Source organism: Anabrus simplex, chromosome 11 (assembly GCF_040414725.1).
Source record: "Anabrus simplex isolate iqAnaSimp1 chromosome 11, ASM4041472v1, whole genome shotgun sequence".
Classification (NCBI taxonomy): domain Eukaryota; kingdom Metazoa; phylum Arthropoda; class Insecta; order Orthoptera; family Tettigoniidae; genus Anabrus; species Anabrus simplex.
Window position 1 is genome coordinate 20825671 of NC_090275.1, and position 21261 is coordinate 20846931.

The following is a 21261-nucleotide window of genomic DNA, read 5'->3' on the forward strand; positions in this document are numbered from 1 at the left end:
ATTGCAGTCCTATGCTTGAGACTTTTTTTGATCAAGTCTTTAAACATTTGTTAATATCTTTACTTTCATTTCATACTTTGACCAACAAGCACATAACTTGTTTATATTCTTGCATTTTTACTTTATCCTATTAATGTCACTTATTACTAAGGGTCTGTTATATGTACTACATGCAGTAGAAGTCCGCTATAGCGAGTGTGGCATATAACGAGAACTCCGTTATAGCAATGACTTTTTCTGTCCCTTCAAAATTCCTATATTAAACTCTGTATTGTCCTTCGGTTACAGCGAGAGCCCTATCACTGACGCATCTGTTATTACGAGCATTTAAAGGCACGTGATTTTTTCCGTTACCGATATTTATGTACCCCAGCGATGATATTGCATGCGATCGATTACCTTCGGCATAGTTTCCTCGCTATGTGCACTAGCAATTTCTCTCATCGACATTCGGAGGCGATGTCGGTGTCGATTAGTAATGCCCGTCGGGCGAGTTGGCCGTGCGTGTAGAGGCGTGCGGTTGTGAGCTTGCATCCGGGATATAGTAGGTTCGAATCCCACTATCGGCAGCCCTGAAGATGGTTTTCCGTGGTTTCCCATTTTCACACCAGGCATATGCTGGGGCTGTACCTTAATTAAGGCCACGGCCGCTTCCTTCCAACTCCTAGGCCTTTCCCATCCCATCGTCGCCATATGACCTATCTGTGTCGGTGCGACATAAAGCCCCTAGCAAAAAAAAAAAAAGTAATACCCGTCGATAGCTGTTCCGTAAAGAAAATTGGAAATGAAAGAGAACATATTTTCGTAATAAATGTGTAAATAACGTGTACGATAACGGTTGTTAACTCGTTAAAAATTAAGGCTGACTAAACGACCGCTTAAATTTGAGGCTAAATACTGCAATTAAGTAAGATTGGGATACACATCGAGATATGGCAGAGTGCGTAATTGATTTCAGAGGTTAGTTTATATTTTGTCGCGTCTGGTTAAATTACGGAAAGGCTATTATGAAAATTTATGGTGAGAACGTTATCCTTTCTCTACTGGCACTTGAAGTGTGTTTTCATCATACGTATAGTACAGTTAAGTTAGGATACGTGACGCTGTTTGAATAAGAAAACTGAAACGTTTGCAACACAATGCGATCGCTACAGTATAGTTTTCTCACTTTGTGCATTTGCGAGCTCTCTTGTTGACATTCAGAGGCGATGTTGGAGTTGATTAGTAATACCTGTCGACTGTTGTTCTCTAAAGAAAATTCGAAATGAAGGAGGATAACACGTTTTTGTAATGGATGCGTAAATAACGTGGCCGATAGCAGTTGTTAACTCGTTAAAAATAAAGACTGAAGTAAACGATATCTTAATTTTAATGTTATATACAGATATTAAGTAAGAATGTGATACACCTCAAGATATGGCAGAGTACGGGACATCACTGATTTCAGAGGCTATTTCATATCTTCTCGCGTCTAGTTAATGCTATTTACATGTAAATTTTTCGCGGGGAGGTTATTTCTCTACATGCGTTTCGAATATGTTTTCATGATATATATACGGTTAGGTTAGGTGACGCTGTTTGAAGAAAGCTGAGGTGTTTGCCACAGAAATCTCTGGAGTGATATCATATTTCTTCAAGTCCAAGATTTTTTTTCTTCTCAGAATCTCATGCGAAAACTTAAGGGTTGTTGCAATCGCAGCCTAACAGTAAGTTACTGGATACCACTGGCAACTAGCGCGGTAACCACGCTGCTTCTTTTCACATGCGCACAGAACTCGTTGACAATAAACGACCGCTCTTTACATTGCTAGCCGCGACAACCGGTTGTACAGTGCCTGTGTGTTTCTTAAATCTGCAGAATAGCATCAAAACACGCGACCCTTCAAATTCTTAGAAAAGCCATGGCTACTCAGTGGCAGAGTTATACCGCGTCTATTGTACTTGACGCTTAGTAAAATTAAGTTTTATAGACAGCAGGAATATTTTCGTGATGGATAGTCGTATTGTAAAGGTACGTGGAAAAGGTATTGCCGGCAAATTTTTGACGAGTTCTAGTCGATATTATGATGCCAATTTTAAGTTAATGGTTATTAAACACTCGGAAATGTAGAATAATTGTCCAGCCGCAAGAAAATACGGCATAGGCCTAACTAAAGCCAATATTTGGCATTAGCATGAAGACAAAGAGCTAAAAAATTGCGTACTGTACAAAAAATGCATTCAGTGGTCCACAACAAGGACGCTTTAAAGAAGTCGAAAATGAAATTGTGAGGTATGGGCACAAGAAACGCAAAGGCGGAATGGCCATACCGTGGCGCAATAAACTCGTTCGTTGACTTTCAACGTCCGCGATTAGGCCTATACATCGCTATCCGCTGAATTTGGCCGAACCCGGCAAGCGAGACATGCGTGTAGTGGTAACCGGTTACATCTGACTCTTCGTAAAAGTAACAGTTTTATAGACAGCAAGAATCATTTCCTGATGGATCGTTGTATTGTAGAGACACACGGAATAGGTATTGCCGGAAAATTTTCTACGGGTTCTCTTCGGTATTATGATGCCAATGTTAAGTTAATGGTCCTTAAACCCGCGGAAATAAAGAATAGTTGTGTAGCCGCAAAAAAAAAATATGGCATGACGAAAGTCAATGTTCGGAGTCTAAAAATGCGTAGGCCTACTGTACAACAAGGCATTCATATGATTTTACAAAGTACATTTTGAGCCTGATTTAAATTTTTTGAAGGAAAAAGTGGGGTTCATCTTGGATTCGGAGAAATACGGTACTATATTTTTTCAGAACGAAATTAAACATACACTTTCACGTATCGGATTATGTAAAATAACAAACAAGTAAGCCGTGTTGTGGATATCATCTGCGGAAACGCAAGTTTTGAACAAACTGATTGCCGTTTCATACCGATTTTAATGTGCATCGGGTATAACGACAATCCGTTATAGCGAGTAAATTTTATCGCCGTTATAAATTCTCGCTATAACGGACTTCTACTGTACTTGTATATCTTTGTTCATACGAACTGTTTCAGCTGATGATGGTGTCTGTAGACACCGAAACTGGTACTGAATAAAAAATGTTGTGATCATATTAACAACATATTATGTATTGAAAAAAGGTGGATCAATCAAATTTCCCTATTGTATGTTATGTTACAGCCACAACAGGGCAGTTCTGAGGCGAGGACATGGTTCTCTCTTTTTTTTTTAAAGTGTTGTTTTCTCAGTTTCACATTTTAGTAGTTGTTGCTGTTTACAGAATGCTCCTTGTGACAAGAGTTTTTCCTCAAAACCTGTACAAATTGTATATACAGGATTAACACTAGCTATTGAATTTTTATATCGAGCCTTATTTTTCACATTTTATGATAAAAATAAAATCTTAAGAAGTAAAAATATCTATTGACTGCAATGGTCTTTACAGAATTAGAAAATGTGTAGCAAACTTTATGTGTACATCCATAAGGTACATCTATGTATATAAAATAAGAGTTTTGTCTGTACATTGCTCAGAATTTGAAAATAATGGTATTTCTGTATCGGTCATGTCCATAGTAACAAGAATATGCACTTTTTACTTTTCCGTAATTTCTGTCTGTCTGTATGTATGTATGTATGTACACGCATCACGATAAAACGGTTGGAAGAGAATTTAATGAAAATCGGTATGTGAAGTCGGGGGATGAGCCTCTACAATCTAGGCAATAGATCATTTTATTCACGCTGAGTGAAATGGTAGTTTAGGGGAAGGCCTAAAATTGAATTCTCAACTATTTTGGTTATTAGTGGTCTAATGAAAATCGGTATGTGAAGTCGGGGGATGAGCCTCTACAATCTAGGCTATAAATCATTTTACTCACGCTGAGAGAAATGGTAGTTTAGGGGAAGGCCTAAAATTGAATTCTCAACTATTTATGTTATTAGTGGTCGTATTTTAAAGAAAATGGGTATGCAAAGTTGGGGAATACGATGCTACAATCTAGGCTATCAATAATTGTATTCACGCTGAGAAAAATGGTAGTTTAGGGGAAGGCCTAAAATTTCATTCTCAAATATTGTTGTTATTAGTAGTCCTATCTTGATGAAAATCGGTATGCAAAGTCCGGACATAAGTCGCTATAGTTTAGGCTGTAAATTATTTTATTCACACTGAGTGAAATGGTAGTTTAGGGGAAGGTCTAAAATGTAATTCTCAAATATTTCTTATTAGAGGTGTAATCGATGAATGCTACACAACTAAGGTTATATAGTATTAAATTTCCTATTATTCATGTCTTATACATTGTTACCGTACTGGCTATGATCACAAACATATTCATGAATTTGGATTTTTGTTACTAAGTCCATATCAGCGCCGAGTAACGAGAAAATGGGTAAACAGTATTTAATGAAAATCGCTATGTAAGTCGGAGAATAAGAAACTGCAGTTTACGGTATAAAATATTTTACAAATCACAGAGTCGAAAGAAAACTAAATGTGAAGGCCTACAATATAGAACGCTAACATTGATCAACAATAACATTACATTGACCATTGTTTGTCGTGATGTGCTTTGTGTCTTCTGTTGCCCCTCATCTCCGGTAGATAGGACTGTTGCTGCGTACAGAGTATTTTTTATGTGATTTACATCGCACCAACATAGATAGGTTTTATGGCGACGATGGGATAGGAAAGGGCTAGGAGTGCCTTAGGCCTTAATTAACGTACAGGCCCAGCATTTGATTGGTGTGAAAGTGGGAAACCACGGAATACGATCTTCAGCGCTGCCGACAATGGGGTTCGAATCCACTATCTCTCGGATGCAAGCTCACAGCTGCGTACCGCTAACCACACGGTCAACTCGCCCAGTCGTACAGAGTGTAACAGCCTTCTTTAGCATGCCATTCCCCTGGTTTATAAATTTTCTGATACTACTGGTATGTAACACACTGGATCATCATAGCATTCGGGCTATTCAATCCCTACTCTGAGACACTGATTGGAATGAACAGTGTGCATATTTAGCGGAATAATGGCAGATCAGTCTTCATGGCAATCTGCGGCCTGGTCATCCCAGCTCTGGAACTCTGGACTATTAGATTGGCACCGCAATCTAACCGCAGCACTGTTCGTTAAAAGTGATAAAACGTGCGGCTTTCCATTTGATCAAGTATTTTAAATGATAGCATTGCTTTTAATTGCTACATTCATACTTACGTTTTTATAATGACCTATGTTGATTTCAGTTAGGAAAACCACAAAGTCAGTCTTTCTGAGAATCCCGTACCGAAGCACGGGTACATCAGCTAGTTTTTACTAAATCTGGTTTCATTTATCAAAAAATTGTGTCACAAGGAAGTCTTAAGTCATTGCAATCTTCAGGAAACATCCTGAAAATTAATTTAGACAGTAGAGAAAATCTTCTGCCTACATCTAAAGTTGAAATAGGTTAGTTATGTTGCTAGGGCAGCACTTCGTGGCACTCTTGGACTAAATGATAGAGATATATTAGAGTTTCTTACAGATTGTATAATAGGAATGGTAGCTTTGTGCAAGACATTATTGGAGCGGTCACCTCTGGCATAAAAACTAACGAAAGAAATTTCTTGTTCTTCTTAATTATATTTCCTTTTCATTTTTCTAGTACAAAACACAAGGATCTGAGGCCTCATTCTATGTTGAAGATGGTAAAGTGGCTGATCAACTGCATGCTGCTGATAGAAAGATTACTGTTAATGATGGCTTTAAGGTAAAGTACATCTAAAAGTAATGTGTTTAATTTTCATCTTGATTTTGAAATATTTCACAAAATTAGTTTGACTTTGATCTGCTTTTACATTCCAGTTGACAGTGAAAGTTAGACCTGGTATACCTAACATTCAACTTGACAGTTCTGTGAAGGAGAAGATGAAACAGGCCATGGTTAAACGGTTCAACCCAGTGACCAAAGCTCTGGACCTGTCCAAATTTCACATGGATCCTGGTGAGTTTCTCTGTTATACACTGAGTGGCCATAAGTCATGGGAAGGGGCATCTCAAAAGAAAATGTGCCGTGTATGGCCCCTGAGTGTTGTGGCTAGCTGCGGCATAGCTGAGCAGTCTGACACAGACACCAATGTCGTGAAGATAGCTACATGTCGTGAGTTAACTGACTTGGAATGTTAGGTGATCATCGGCACATGGATCGTAGCATTTCAGAGATTACACACAAATTCAGGTTTCCGAGGTCATCGAGGGTGGATCATCAATATCGCAGAGAGAATAACAATCCGCGCAAACCGCTTTGCGGGAAGACCATAGGTGTTTAGCGAATAGACATCATGTCCCCTCCGCAGGCGCTCGACGGACTACTGTGAGTCAGATGACCGCTTAGTTGAATGTTGAGAGTCAGGAACCCATTTCTATCAGGACTGTAAGGATTCAACTGCACCCCATAGGCTTCACCAGCTAACGACCAACTCGTGTTCCTTTGCTGACACCTCGACACAGAGCTCAACGACGTGCATGGGCCTGTGAACATCGGTAATGGACCATTGAACAGTGGCGGCGTGTGGTATGGTCCGATGAATCCCAGTTCCAGTTGTATCGAGCTGATGGGTGCGTGAGAGAATGGCATATGCCCCGTGAAGCTATGGATTCTGTGTTTCAGCAAGGTTGTGTCCATGAGCGAGGTGGCTCAGTTCTGGTCTGGGCAGCGTTATCATGGTCACAGTTAGGCCCCATTGTGCGGTTGCAGGGAGTGCTGACAGGTGCACGTTATGTGGACATTCTTTCAGACCATCTGCATCCCTTTCTGGCCCTAGAGTACCCTGATGGAGGTGCCATGTTTCAACAGGACAGTGCGCCGTGTCGCCGCTCTGTGGGAGCACTCAGGTGGTTGGAGGAGCACTCCAGTGAAGTTACAATTATGGATTGTCCCTCCAGATTCCCTGATCTTAATCCAGTTGACCATTTATGGGATGCTGTCGATGCTGGTGTAAGCTCCACGAACCCCGCACTAACTACACAAGACCAATAAATTGTGGGTAGCAGTGCAAGACACGTGGATCCAGATCCCTCCACAACGATTCCAACACCTTGTAGAGTCTATGCCTTGCCATATTGTTGCCATTTTGAGGGCTCCTGGAAGAGCAACTGGTTAATATCACATTCAGTGTCTTCCCATGACTTTTGGCCTCTCATTGTATGTCTTAGTGATAGTTCAGCTTATTCAGGTTATTATAAGTAATGAAAAGGATTAGACAAGTGACAGGTCATTGTGGGAAGTGGAGACTAGGACACAACATGAAAAAACAATCTCCACATTTTCATACACTGGCACCACATCAAGACTGAAAATCTGTCAGGATGGTCCCTCAGTGATATCGAAGCCCGCCCATCAGACGAAGCTGGGAAGCAGAAATGAGCTTGTCAGTAGCTGGCAAGAAATGGATGTGGAACAACTGGGATTAATGAGGAGAGAGAGCTAGCATATTAGAAGAAGGCAGTGTGTGAGGATGAGGAGATTATCTTTGTCTCCTCTTTTTGTTGCTCCGTCCTCCTGTACTGACATTGACACATGTCTTGAAGGATGGGAGTGTGAAAGGGAACACATGATAAGATCACAGTGACAGAGCAAAGGAGGGGACTAGGACAAAGATGGGACATCATCAGACGAAGCTGGGAAGCAGAAATGAGCTTGTCAGTAGCTGGCAAGAAATGGATGTGGAACAACTGGGATTAATGAGGAGAGAGAGCTAGCATATTAGAAGAAGGCAGTGTGTGAGGATGAGGAGATTATCTTTGTCTCCTCTTTTTGTTGCTCCGTCCTCCTGTACTGACATTGACACATGTCTTGAAGGATGGGAGTGTGAAAGGGAACACATGATAAGATCACAGTGACAGAGCAAAGGAGGGGACTAGGACAAAGATGGGACATATTTCATGACAGGGTGTCCATATGCTCGGGGGTAATCAGGGTGAAGGCAGGAAAACTCAATTTGGTCAGCGGAAGTGTAGGATGTCATTCTGCTTTTTGAAAAGTCAGTGAAATTTCCCCATTGATGGAACTTCAGAATAAAATGTTATGTTCTAACATGCTATTATCCATGTTATAGTAGCATTGTTTCCTTCCATTTATGCGACAAGTGAATTCATATGGTCCCTTAAATGTATGAATGTGCTCGTACTTCTGCTCCTGTTATGCAATATTTTTGTTTCAGGTTTTCATTGTTAAGGTTTGAGAAACAATACTATTGCAAGTTATACATTTCATATTGGGATCTGTATTGAACTACGCATAAGCTCATGAAAGAATTACCTTATTTACTTGTGTATTAGACCCCTTTTTTCCCCCACTTTTACAGCCAAAAAAAGTAAAGGGCGGTCCAATATGCGATAACGTCAAATTTTATTCAAAGACTTCTGGGCTATAAATTGTACATGTAAACATTCTACACAATTCTTTAATAAACTTATGATTGTATTTGAGTTATACCGGCTCTTTTTGTTGGACGGCAGTATTTCTAAATGTAAAAAGACAATAAATTGTGATCACTACGTTTAAGCCTACATATAAAGTAAATAATTATGGTCAGTTTTAGTTATTCATATCACGTCATTCGTTTCATCTCCTTTATTCCTCTGGTGAGGTTGACGTCAGGAAGCCATAAAAGCTCACCACAAAGATTCGTCTCACTTCATACTCGACCTCGTAGAGAAAAGAGATAAGAGTCTTATATTATCATATTATGCAATACTGATACAAAATAACTTGATGGCCAATCATTTGTCTCTTGTCAGTTGAGCAGTAGGTCTACCACACAGTAAACCTGATCACTGCTTTCAGAGGAATTATTGTCTTGCGCCGCCAACTTCCCTGCTACCGGCGTGTCGTCATTCTGAGTGACGTCATCTTCACTGCCATCTTGTTAGCCATGCACTGCAATCACAAGCATTCGAGGTCCCATCTCTTTGAACCTTTTAAAAATAGTTTCATTCACAATTATAGAGTCCAAGCAGTATGAATCTATTCCCAAATGTTTTCTGTAGATGGTCTCCGATATTCCCAGTTAGTTTATATGTAGCAGAAGCTACTCCTTCCAAATAATGCCGTGCTGTAGAAAGTGTGCCAAACCACCAGCTGATAACTAGCATATGTTACGAGTTGTACTTCCGAATGTAATACGTAGTGACTGGAAGCATTCTTTTGATAACTGCAGCTGTTGAAAGCCAAACCCTTATTTTTAAGTATATTTCATGCCTGTTCTCTACATTTATCACATCAGGATTTACCTAAGCAGCCATAAATGAAATAAGAGAGACTGCATTGTTTAGGTTAGATATCCTATCACCCGGATAGTGCCAAAAGTTCCATGATGGAAATAATAAAAATAAATAACAGGAATGTTTGCCGCATTTATGGAGATCTACAGGTGTGGCGGTAATGCGTTTAATCATCGTGATGTTTAATTTCATATGTTCGTTGTCTCCATTTTTTATTAACGCATACCCCAGTATATTTTGTTTGGCATCTCTGAAAATCGTTCAAAGTAAGCGGAAACATAAAATGATTATTTATTTATTATTCGTTAATCAGCCAACTATTGACCACGATAAGTTTTGTTATTCATTCTGGCGTTTACTCAGTTTTTGATAGATCCAGTAGGTTTTCATTAGCTCTCTGTGTTGAGTGTAGCGATCATCTGATCACTTTCCACCAGTTGTCCTCTTCACATCCCAGAAAGTCCCAAAAGTCACAATGCTTTTTCCGGAAAAGACTCGTTTGTGCGCGTCATTATTATTATTTGTTAGGTACGTTGGCGAGTAAAACAGTCGTTATGATTGTGTAGTTTTTATCACGTTTTAAACCTACTTTTCTCCAAAAAACTACCCTTATTGGCCCGAGTTACGAGATATTAAACTATCACTTTGTTAATGATCTCGCCTGCTATATTAATAGCAACAACCGTAAATATTTCTCAACTAAAGTAAATTCGTTTCCTCATCCCGAGGTGATGCAGCTCCTTTTAGACACGCCCTCAGTGGAGGGGAGTTTCATGTACCATTTTTACCGCATGTCAGTCTCTGGCAGTACGGTACCGGGAATCAAACTTAGACCCCCGAAAACGGCAGTTAATTGTGCTATTACGCTAGTGGACATTCTTAACTACAAAACACAGATGTACCGCATGACTTTGATGCTTTTTTTCATTGCGTGGGTTGTCCGGACAAAACTATTCACGAAGTTGTGCAATGTCTTCAGAGCTACAATAAGACTAAGTTTTGTACCCACTTCAAATCGGAATCTTTGTTCTTCTCTGATGAATCATGTTGGGGGATCTTGTATGCGAGATTAATTTTTTTCATTTTCTTTGAAACCCAGGGGGGGGGGGGGGGGCGTCTAATAAACAAGTAAATACGGTGTGTTGAAGCTCCGTAGGTATGGTGGTTCTACAATAAATGATTTCGTATACCTATTTACTCGCATATTAGACCCTTTTCCCCCCCACTTCTACAGCCGCAAAAAGGAAAGGGATGTCCAATATGCGATAATTTCAAATTTTGTGTAGTGAACATTCTACACTATTCTTTAATAAACTTATGTACTTGGAAGGTAGTATTTCTAAATGTAAAAAGTCAATAAATGGTGAACACGAATTTTAAGCCTACGTATAAAGTAAATATAATCCGTTTTAGTTACTGATATCACATCATTTGTTTCATCTCATTAATTCCTCTGATGAGGTCGACGTCAGGAAGGGTATACGGTCGTAAAAACTCTCTACGAAGATTCATATCACTTCATACTTGACCCCGTAGAGAAAAGGGATAAGCGTATCGCATTATCATGTTATGCAATATTGATACAAAATAACTCATTGGCCAGTCATTTGTCTCTTGTCAGTTAAGCAGTAGGCCTACCACACAGTAAACCTGATCACTGCCTTTATTTTAATTGTCTTGCGCCGCTAACTTCCCTGCTACCGGCGTGTCGTCATTTCAAGTGACGTCATCTTCCCTACCATCTCGTCAGCCATGCTCTGCAATCGAGACCGAGAGCATTTGAGGTGCCGTCTTTTTGAACCTTTTGAAAATAGTTTCGGACCTCAGGGTCTCTCAATTTGAGGGCGTGGGTTGGCAACCACAGAGCCCTTAGGTGAGTCCTGGCATTGCTTCCACTTAGGTGTGCCAGGCTCCTCACTTTCATATATCCTGTTCGACCTCCCTTGCTCAACTCTTGTTCTTTTCTGACCCCGATGGTATTAGAGCATACGGACCATGAAGCTGATAGATTATAGTATGGTATTAGAACATTCGAGGCGTAGGGAGTTTTTCATTTTCACACCCTTCGTGGCCCTTGCCTTTCTTCGTCCATTACTTCATTTTTTACATACTCCCCAGCGTCAGTGGATAGGGTCTGACACATCCCACTCTGACGAGTCTAGTGTCAGACCTAAGGCGAAACGCTGGTTAATAGAGCAAATGCTTGAAAAGCCATACATCTAATTTTTGATCTGATTTTTTGAAGTGACGGATACCTTCTTTTTTCTTTCTTTCTCTCTCTCTCTCAACCCCCAATGGGTGGGGGAAGCAGGTGTAAAATCTTACCTGCCGAGTATTCCAGTTTTTCTGTAAAATGTTCAGGTTTTCTGTGTGTTTTACAGTTGTATGGATGAATAACGTTATTGTACGGATCTTGAATATCCACGCTAGTTTTCATTTTCATATTATTCTCCTTTCAGTAGCTGGTAATACGAGATGCCGTGTTCGAAATTCGACCGGTAAATGTGTGGAGAATCACATTATCGATTATCACCGTGCTTTCGTCACCTGTTCTACCTCAACTGCTACTTCATTCACTGAGATGTTCCCAAACAGTGAAAAGTAGCAGGCTGTAATTTTTTATAACAACTTTAATAACTGCATGGTGCTTTGTAGTCGCTGAAATGCTTTGTTTCTTATTCTCTTTGCTTTGTTTGTATGTGGGTGCGAGTAATATTGGCGGTAGTTCTTAAACTCGTGGAATTGCGTGACGAATATTTAATCGATTGTGTATTATTAGTGGTGTTCGTAATGAGTTCGATGGCATATTCTGCTGAATTTCCTTGTTTTATACGATCACGGAAAGCCGAAACATTCACATTCTGTTCCGTGTGCTCATGTGATATAAAAGGAGGAAGAACAGAATTAGTAAATCACATTAAATCTGTTAAACATGTCTCCAATACAAAATTTAAGGATGGCAGTCATAAAATTAATTCGTTTTTTTACCTCTTCTGGAGCCGACCCTGATATAGTAAGAGCGGAATGCTAGAAATGGCGAAAAAATATGGCTGTGGTCGTATGAAAAACATACCCGTTTTGAAAGAAATGGCTACGGATTCAAGAAGCGAACTCGTTGGTTACATACAATGTGAACCATTTTCTTTAGCTACGGATGGGAGCAATAATAGTAATGCTATGCTTTACCCTATTGTCGTCACCTGTTTTGTGGCAAAGCAGGAAAAGATAGCTCGCTTGAAGAACATTCATAGAGCTAATGGTGTTCCTAAGTATGATAGGATATCCAGGCGAATGCTTTCTGTTCTCACTCTACTGCACAGCAATGCTGAATGAACGTGTGTTCAGCTTGGTGAAAAAGAAACAAAATCAGTTTAGGCCCTCAATGTCAAATGAAATTCTGGATTCTGTTTTGAAAACCAGGAATACTGGTCTGTGTTACTCGAGTAGTTTTTCTCCAGAATTTCTGAAGAAAGCAAAGGAAGCAACCCATCTCCATCTGTCCTCTCCAATCTGTCGTGGATAATAGCCTGCATACTGTGAATTTGACTGAATTTTGTAAATAAGCGTACATGTTTAGTTTAATTTTGATGGTGACATTCATATTGTGACCTGCAAGTTTATGAAGAACACTGTGTACTGTGTGAACTGTTCCCAGTGTTAAGTGAAAACAGATGAGCACTCATCAAGATGTAACTTTGTGTAAGTATTTAATTTCAAGGGTGATAATAACATGTATTTGACTTGTGTTAGTATTGTTTGTAATCTCCTCCCTTGCAGTCCTTTTTCACTATGTTTCAAGACTTTGCAACGCATGCGCATGTTGTAAAAAAATTTCCACTCTAGAATCTTCTGGTTTTCTCTTTTTGAAAGCTGACAGGTATCTAAAATACACCCACGGTATCTCCTGTCTGTCGTAAGAGGCGACTAAAAGGATCGACCAAGGGGTGATTGAATCAAAACCATGAAACTACTTGTGATTAGTACCATGATGCAGGGAACACCATGGGTTGCCTTTAATTGAGAGTAGTACCACTATGTTAGGTACTCAATAGTTTTGTGATTAGCAGCAGCAGAGAGCAGTTCACTGTGGGTTTACAGTACCTGTGATTAGGAGCACTAAATGCGGAACATCACGGGCTTACGTTTCCCGGATTAGTACCATTATGTGAGAAATGCCATGGGTCTGGGCGTTGCCTGTGGTTAGTAGCACTATATGAACGACACCGTGGGTCTGTGTTGCCTGTGATTAGTACCTACCATATGAGTAACATCCCGGGAATACTGGCGCTCGTGATTAGTACACCTAGGTGAGGAACACCATGGGTATGCATTGCCTATGAGTGGTGCCATTATGTGAGAAATACCAGAGGCCTGTGTTACCTGTGCGACGTACAATACTTGTAAGTAGTACCATAATGTGTGGAACACCATGAGTCTACGCTACGTTTGATTAGTACTGCAAGAGGACAAAGACCATGGTTCTACTTCATTAGTGATAAGTACCCTTATGAGGGGCTGCTGACCTGGCTTTTGGACCCCTTTAGACAAGAAGCATCGTCGATTCAGGATTGTGCTTTGGAAGCAGTCCCTTGGTCAGTAATACTCTTGTTTTGAGGTAGTTTATGGGAAGGTGGTGCATTGCGGGTCGGATCCACTGATTGTTTTTAATTCATATTCATCCGTTCATTCTTCATCATGTTTTGAAGTCTGGTCATTGGATGATTTTGGATTTTTAAATTGTCATTACATTTCGTCTCTTTTGATACCATTAGGCGCCGATGACCTAGATATTAGGCCCCTTTAAACAACAAGCATCATCATCAACTGCTACCGGGCAGTGTCAACTCCACAGCGTGATTGGAATTTTGGATAAATTATCCTGAAAATTAGATTAGATTATATCAATTCATTCTTGAGGTATGGAATGTTTTGTGTTATGCTTATAGAACATTGAGTCACAGTGAATTTTATTACTGCTAGTATACTGATTGGTGCAAGAAATGAATACTGGCTCAAAAAAGTTAACTTTCTTCATTCAGGTCGCTGATTGGAATGGGAAACCTGAAATTTTGGTCAGGGAGAAATCAAGGAAATTTTTTTGCAAATAGAGTGGACACTGATCAAATTGTTCTTTTTGCCTTTCTTTTCTTTATTCTGTATGTGTTATGATTGTGGTTAGTAGGAGAGAGTGATGGTTGTTTTAAGGGATAAGATTGTTGGTATCATTTGTAGTTCTTGATCATGTTGTTTGTATTTACAGAACTGGTCGATGATTGCCTGGCGGCTCTATACCGTGCCAATGTGATGTTGGCTGTCGTCGACATTATAGCGGAGAATATTCCTGAACTGACCGCTTTGAACCTGTCAGATAATAAGCTGTACAATATTGAACATCTCAGTATATTGACAAGAAAGTTACCCAACCTCACAGTGCTGCACATTGGTAGTAACAGGGTATGTAAATTGCATTTAATTACATAGGCTTGGGAAAATCAACTTTTAATTTGTATATCATTCAACAAGCGTTCAAACTTGTTCTGCTGAATTCAAGTATACTTACCATTTTTCATCACCACCATTTAAACTTATTAAATGGAAAAATGTATTTAAAGATCTTCTCCACAGCTTAATTGTTAGCATGCTGTCCTTTGGTCCAAGAACTCCCGGGTTTGATTTCTGGAGAGGTATGGGATTTTTACTTTTTAATGGTTGATTTCTCTGGCTCGAGGGCTGGTTGTTTGTGCTGTCTTCAATGTTAGAATTCATCATAGGTAGGGCCCAATCCTCTCAGGCGCGCAGGTTGCGTATGTTTTGTCAGCTCAAAAGTCATTCACTAGACCTCTGTGGAGGCCACGTGTCATCATTGATTCAGTTTTCCATTTCAACCTTTTTATCTTCCTCTATTCAGCCACCATTAGCATGGATATATCAAGATTATTTCTTAAACAGCATGCAGCTACCAACCTCAAGATAAGAGAGGTGTAGGGTGTAAGAAAAAGATGGCACTAATATCAGAACCTACCAATGACCTTAGCCTTGACTAGTAATAATGAATGTACATTAAAAGACCAGCATATCATTTTGGGCACCTCAGAAATTCTTTTATAGTGAAATTTTGTTATACTGAAATAAGTAATTGCTCTAGAGCAGCAGAAAGGTATGATGGAAATAATTACCGTATAACTCCGATTTTGCTTGATCTCGATTTAACGTAAACCTGCATTTAACGGAAGAAATCTCCAGTCTCGAAAATAATTCCATAGGTGCAATGCTATTTTATATTCGATATAACGTAATTCACAATAGGGCAAAACCTGCATTTAGCGTTAAGGAAATGTTAAAGTTCTCGAATATTTACATTTTTCGTTTTGGTTATGGGACATTAAGAACCTATGAAAAAGAAGTCAAAGCTTGCTAAGGATGATTCAAGGCAGAAGAGGAAATTAGAGCTCGGGCAATTAGGGCTAAAGTGAGATGTCGGACTCAGATGCACATCCGATCGCGGCCGCTGTAGCAGAAGAGAACCCCTTTTTAATGACAGTGTTATTATAACCTTTGAAAATTCCTATATTAATCCGTGCAATATCCTTCAGTTACACTGAGAACCCTTTTACAGATTCATCTGTTATTATGGGAAAATTTAGGCACATTAATTTGTATCTGTTATCAATATTCGTACACTGTACCAAATACAGTATATGACTCTACTCCAAGTTTTATATGGAATGCGATCGATCATCTTCCGTATCGATCCCTCGGTACGCGCGAGTGAGCGAGTCTGAGGTCTCCTCACAACTCCGAGTCTCCGACTCGTATAAACAAACATCGGCATAATATGTTTTCACAATAAGTGCAATGCCAGCAGTTGTTAACTCCTTAGAAATAAAAGCTGAAATAAACGATTGCTTAATTTTAATACTATGTACCGGTACTGAAATAAAATAAGAATGTGATACTTTCCTTCTCAAGATACAGTGGTGTGCATAACTAATGTACTTTCGCGACTTGTTGAATTTCAGAAAAGCTGTTCTCGTGTAAATTGAAAGTGAAAATTTTATCATTATTCTACAGGGAGCTTGAATTATATTTTCATAATACGTGCGCAGTAAACCTAGGTTATGTGATGCCGTTTGAAATAAGAAAATGAAAATGTTTGCCACGATCTTCTGGATTGATGCTATTACAATTCTTAAGAATGAAATGGAATGCGTGTTCAGACTATTGGAATTAGAAAATACGTGTTAATGAGTAAAGTGCTGCCTGGAAAACCTCCACGAAAATGTTTAAACAAACCGATTGCCCTTTCATACTGATTTTAAATTGTTTGTGTGCGAGTTTGGTAACTTTACCGATCTTTATGGGAAATAATGTATAATGTTATAGGAACAACCTTAAACTGAAGCAGTTTTGCATTCACCGGCAAAAATTTGTTCACAATTAAGCACAAACCGTAACTACAGTAGGCTACAGTGTGTAGGGTAGATATCTCCATATCTCCTTGTCTTACTGCTGTCACTATGTAAATAATGTATGATGGTACATTTTATGTTAATACAGGCAAAGATCGCTGGAAAAGGTGTGCTTCCCTCTAAAACCTTGATTTAAGGTTCAGAAAATCAGGTCCTTGTAAAAACGTTAAATAGAGGTTCTACTGTATATGTTCCCATGTGCCTCATACAAATTTAATAATGAAATAGAAAGAAACCTTGCTTTCTTGCAGGAAGAATAATTCAATTTCATAATCTCACCGCCTCAGTAGTCGCCAGTAACCTGTGGTTACATGATATAGACATGTAACTGGTACAAACAATAAAGGAATAAATAGATATGGTACATAATCAAAGTACAGTGATGTAAAGAAAGTAATTTCTTTTGATGCTACGCTATTTGAGAATGAAATATTATTGCTCGACGTCAGTAATAAGTTGGTTGTGGTAGGCAGAAAGGAGATGGTGAAGGTTTGAGGCGAAGTACTCTTACTAGGAAGGATACTTTCCTTAGTTCTTGAGTTGGTGTCCACCATAGAAATTTAATGTGCTCACTGCACCTCACAAACACACGGAAAGGCCGACCACACCCTCCATGCTGGCTGGGAGCTCCCTGGTCGTGTAACTCACTAGTCCCTTTCAGGGGGCCAGTGACCTTAGATGTTAGGCCCCTTTAAACAACAAGCATTATCATCAGTCCCTTTCAAGGAGTACCACAGTGCTGGCGCGTAACAATGTCCCACTTTGAATGCTGATCGTCCCGATCAGTTACCTTCTCAGCTGTTCCTCGGTATGCGGCAATTACAGATAAAAAGTCTTGATATTTATTGGATGATAGGTAAAATTAGGATATGGGTATGTACGTGAAATAATGATATACAATAACTGCAAGAAGTTTTTTTGTACATTTTCAACCTATCAAATTTTACATTGTTCTAGTGCATTATGTTCTGGACTTTATTTTTGAAAAAGTGTGCGATTTTCTTGATGACAGAATGAGTTCTTGATTGAAGGTAATTACAGGCGTTAAACAAGGTTGTAATCTTTCACCTTTGCTATTCATAGTTTACATAGATCATCTGCTGAATGGTATTAAATGGAAGGGAGAGATTCCAAATCCAATAAGCCAAACTCCCTGGCACAACAGCCCCGAAGGGCCAGGGCCTACCAAGCGACCGCTGCTCAGCCCGAAGGTCTACAGATTACGAGGTGTCGTGTGGTCAGCACAACGGATCCTCTCGGTTGTTATTCTTGGCTTTCTAGACCGGGGACACTATTTCACTGTCAGATAACTCAATTGTAATAACGTAGGCATAGTGGACCTCGAACCAGCCCCCAGATGCAGGTAAAAATCCCTGACCTGGCCGGGAATCAAACCCGGGGCCTCTGGGTAAGAGGCAGGCATGCTGCCCCTACACCACGGAATCGGCAAGGGAGCGATTCAGATAGGTAAAATGTAGTAAGCAATTTGGCCTATGCTGACAACTTGGTCTTAATGGCAGATTGTGCCGAAATCCTGCAGTCTAATATCTTGGAACTTGAAAATAGGTGCAATAAGTATGGTATGAAAATTAGCCTTTTGAAGACTAAATTGATGTCAGTAGGTAAGAAATTCAACAGAATTGAATGTCAGATTGGTAATATAGAGCTGGAACAGGTAGATAATTTCAAGTATTTAGGATGTGTACTCTTCCCAGGATGCTAGTATACAGTAGAAGTCCGCTATAGCGAGAATTCATAACGGCGAAAAATTTACTCGCTATAGCGGACTGTCATTATATTAGATTTTTTGTAAAAGTCAGAAAAAACCACCATATTCATTAAAATTGGTATGAAACGGCAATCAGTTTTTTCAAAACTTGTGTTTTCGCGGATGATATCAACACTAGGGCTTACTTGTTTTTTTTTTTTTTTCGAAATCCGATGCTACGTGAAAGTGTATGTTTAGTTTCATCCAAGACGACCCCGAATGCAATACGACCGCCACTTTTTCCTTCAAAAAATTTTAATCAGGCTTAAAAAGTACACCGTAAAATCATATGATGGAGGTTGACGAACGAGTTTACCGCGTCGTGGTACGGCTATTTCGCCCTTGCGTTTTTCGAGCACATACCTTACAGTTTTATCTTCGACTTCTATAAAGCGTCCTTGTTGCGGGCCACTGAATGCATTTTTTGTGTAGTACGCATTTTTTTAGCTATCTTTGTCTTCACGCAAATGCCGAATATTAGCTTTCGTTGGGCTTATGCCGTATTTCTTGCGACTGCACAATTATTCTACATTTCCGAGTGTTTAACAAACATTAACTGAAAACTGGCATCATAATATCGACGAGAACCCGTTGAAAATTTGCTTGCAATACCTATTTCACGTATATTTACAATACTATAGTATTGAAAAGGTTGAACCTAATAGATATCTTATCGTTAATCTCACTTCAATATGGAAACATTAATAAAGTTCATATCTTTAAATATTTATAATACGACGATCCATCACATAAATATCCCTGCTGTCTATTTTTTTAATTTTACTAAGCGTCAGGTACAGTAGACACATTTTAACTCTGCCACTGAGCCGTGGCCTTTCTAAGAATTCGAAGGCTCGCAGGTTTTGATGCCATTATGCAGATCTGAGAAACTTTTTTGTAGAGACCAGTAGAACGTCATACATATATACATATATACATATATACGTATATACATGAAGTGGTTAAGTGTAAGAAAGGGCCGGGAGCCCTAACTTTGCCACAATAAAGACGCTTTAATAATAATAATAATAATGTCATTCTCTCTTCACTATTTCCCGAGATCTGCTGTAGTTATGTTACTTACAGGCACTGCAGAACCGGTTGCCGCGGCTAGCTATGTGTAATAAAGACGGTCGTTTGTCAGCGAGTCTTGTGTGTGCGCTCGCGGGGGTGAAAAGAAGCAGCATGGTTCACGGGTTACCACTGTAGTTGCCAGTGGTATTCCACTACTGTTAGACCGCGAATGCAAGACAACCCTTGATTTTTCACATGAGATTCTGAGAAAAAGACGTCTTGGATTCGGAGAAATACGGTATCACTCCAGAGGCTTCTGTGGCAAATATTCCAGTTTTCTTCTTCAAACGGTGTTAGCTAACTTAACCGTATATGTATGATGAAAACATTTCAAACGCATGTAGAGAAAAATTTACATGGGAATAAATAGCCTCTCCAAAATTTAACTAGACGTGAGAAAATATAAACTATCCTCTGAAATCAGTGATTTACTCTGCCATATCTTGAGGTGTATCACATTCTTACTTAATTTCAGTGTACCGTATAACATTAAAATTAAGAGATCGTTTACTTTAGCCTTTATTTTTAATGAGTTGACGGTTATTGCTAATCGACTCCGACATCGCCTTTGAATGTCGACGAGAGAGCTCGCTAGTGGACATATTGAGGAAACGATACCAAAGGTGATCGATCGCACGCCACATAATCGCTGGGGTGCAGAAATATCGGTAACGGAAAAAATCATGCGTGCTTAATCGCTCGTAATAACGGATGCGTCAATGATAGGGCTCTCGCTGTAATCGAAGGTTAATACACAGTTTAATATAGGACTTTTGAAGGGACAGACAAAACCTGTCGTTATAACGGGGTTCCTGTTATATGCCGCACTCGCTATAGCGGACTTCTACTGTAGTAAGAAAGATTGAATCAAGGTGTTGTAAAGCTGATGCAGTGAGCTCGCAGTTGCGATGAACAGTATTCTGTAAGAAGGAAGTCAGCTCCCGGACGAAACTATCTTTACATCGGTCTGATTTCAGACCAACTTTGGTTTAAGTTAGTGAAAGCTGGGTGGACTCAGGATATTTTATTCCATGGGACAATGGCAGGAGGGTATTCTGAATGAGGAGATAAAAGGATAGGTTAGTAATGAACATGATGGATGAAGCTGTACGCATAAACCAGCTGCGATGGTGGGGTCATGTGAGGCAAATGGATGAGAATAGGTTACGTAGGACATACCAGCCAACCCTTCCGATTTACCCAGAAACTTTCGGTTTTTTAACTTGTCTTCCGATTTTCCGATTAATTTTTACTTTCTATTTTTGACCAATATAACCTCCAGTACGGTCAATACCCTTCCCCTAGAATAAATTTTTATGTGCTAGTGTAATTTTCAAGTGCATTTATTTCATGCTTTATTTGGTGAGTGTATCGTGTTTCCTGCTCCTACAGCAGCGTGTGTGCTTTGCAGCTGGGAATTCGGGATGGAAATGTATTGTCCTACAGGCGGGAGAGGCGAGCGTGCGCTAGCGACTCTGTGAATCGGGATTTGGGACGAAAAAATGAGTTTGTTCTTACTTTGTTATTTTGTGGTTCACGCGCTGTTAACATGGTAACGATGGCGTGTGTAGTTTCATTGGAGTTGTACTCCACGCTTTTTTTCTTGCTTTTGTGTACTTTTCCCCCTGTCGAAGTCGTATGTTAATAATGTTTGAGACATATTAGTCTGTTCTGTACACGGTAGTTTTGTATA

The 21261-nt window shown here is 39.6% G+C and overlaps 1 protein-coding gene across 1 annotated transcript in view; it reads left to right on the forward strand.

Annotated features, from left to right (window-relative positions):
- The window catches only part of LOC136883388 (nuclear RNA export factor 1), a 118351-nt gene that overhangs the window by 37890 nt on the left and 59200 nt on the right, over window positions 1–21261 (forward strand). The window contains exons 5-7 of the mRNA XM_067155660.2: window positions 5638–5742; window positions 5838–5976; window positions 14518–14711. Coding sequence (XP_067011761.2) covers window positions 5638–5742; window positions 5838–5976; window positions 14518–14711 — 438 coding nt within the window. The remainder of the gene's footprint in view (window positions 1–5637; window positions 5743–5837; window positions 5977–14517; window positions 14712–21261) is intronic.